This window comes from Cystoisospora suis, assembly GCF_002600585.1.
Source record: "Cystoisospora suis strain Wien I chromosome Unknown contig_11521, whole genome shotgun sequence".
NCBI classification, from domain to species: Eukaryota; Apicomplexa; class Conoidasida; order Eucoccidiorida; family Sarcocystidae; genus Cystoisospora; species Cystoisospora suis.
This window is the reverse complement of record NW_027164287.1, coordinates 1-563: the sequence shown is the minus strand read 5'-3', so window position 1 is coordinate 563 and position 563 is coordinate 1. Positions and strand designations below refer to the sequence as shown.

The 563-nt window shown below is 43.5% G+C and overlaps 1 protein-coding gene across 1 annotated transcript; it reads right to left on the bottom strand.

Annotated features, from left to right (window-relative positions):
* Nucleotides 1-8: 8 nt before the first annotated feature.
* CSUI_011417 (uncharacterized protein) lies at nucleotides 9-434 on the bottom strand (the record flags this gene model as incomplete). The annotated part of the gene is made up of 1 exon (XM_068071515.1): nucleotides 9-434. A coding segment is annotated over exon 1 (222 nt), but the record flags the coding sequence as incomplete, so codon positions are not given.
* Nucleotides 435-563: the final 129 nt, after the last annotated feature.

The following is a 563-nucleotide window of genomic DNA, read 5'->3' as shown; positions in this document are numbered from 1 at the left end:
GAAGACAGAGAAGAAGAAGAAGAGCCAAGACTTTCATTCTTTCCCGTTTCTCCTTCTCCTCCTGGTAAATCTTTTCTTCCTTTCTTCTTCTTCTTGTTCCTCTCTCCGTTGAGAGATGTCGAGGGGGGGGGCCGTAGCTGAGAAGCCGAAGAGGAGGAAAAATCTCCCTCTAAAGGAGGTGGTGGAGAAGAGAAGATCTGCATGCAGACCTTCTGTGAGAGAAGCTTCATCCATATAGGCCGAGGTCTTAACGAAGATAAACCTGAATAAGAAGAGCTACTATGGCTACTATGACTATGAGGAGTTGTATTGTCTATGGCTGCTCTCCCCCCTCCTGGAGCTCTCTGAGAAGAGCTAGAAGAAGAAGGAGAAGGAGAAGATCGCTTGACAGTTAAGGATTGAATCTGACGGATATCGAGTTCAATTGCAGACCCTCTACAAGAAAGAAGAAAAGAAAGAAGAAGAAGATAGAATGAGACTTCTTGTGACGATAGCTAGAAGGGAGAAAAGCTAGATAGATAGATAGATTGAAGATAGATCAGAGAGATATGGATAGATATATA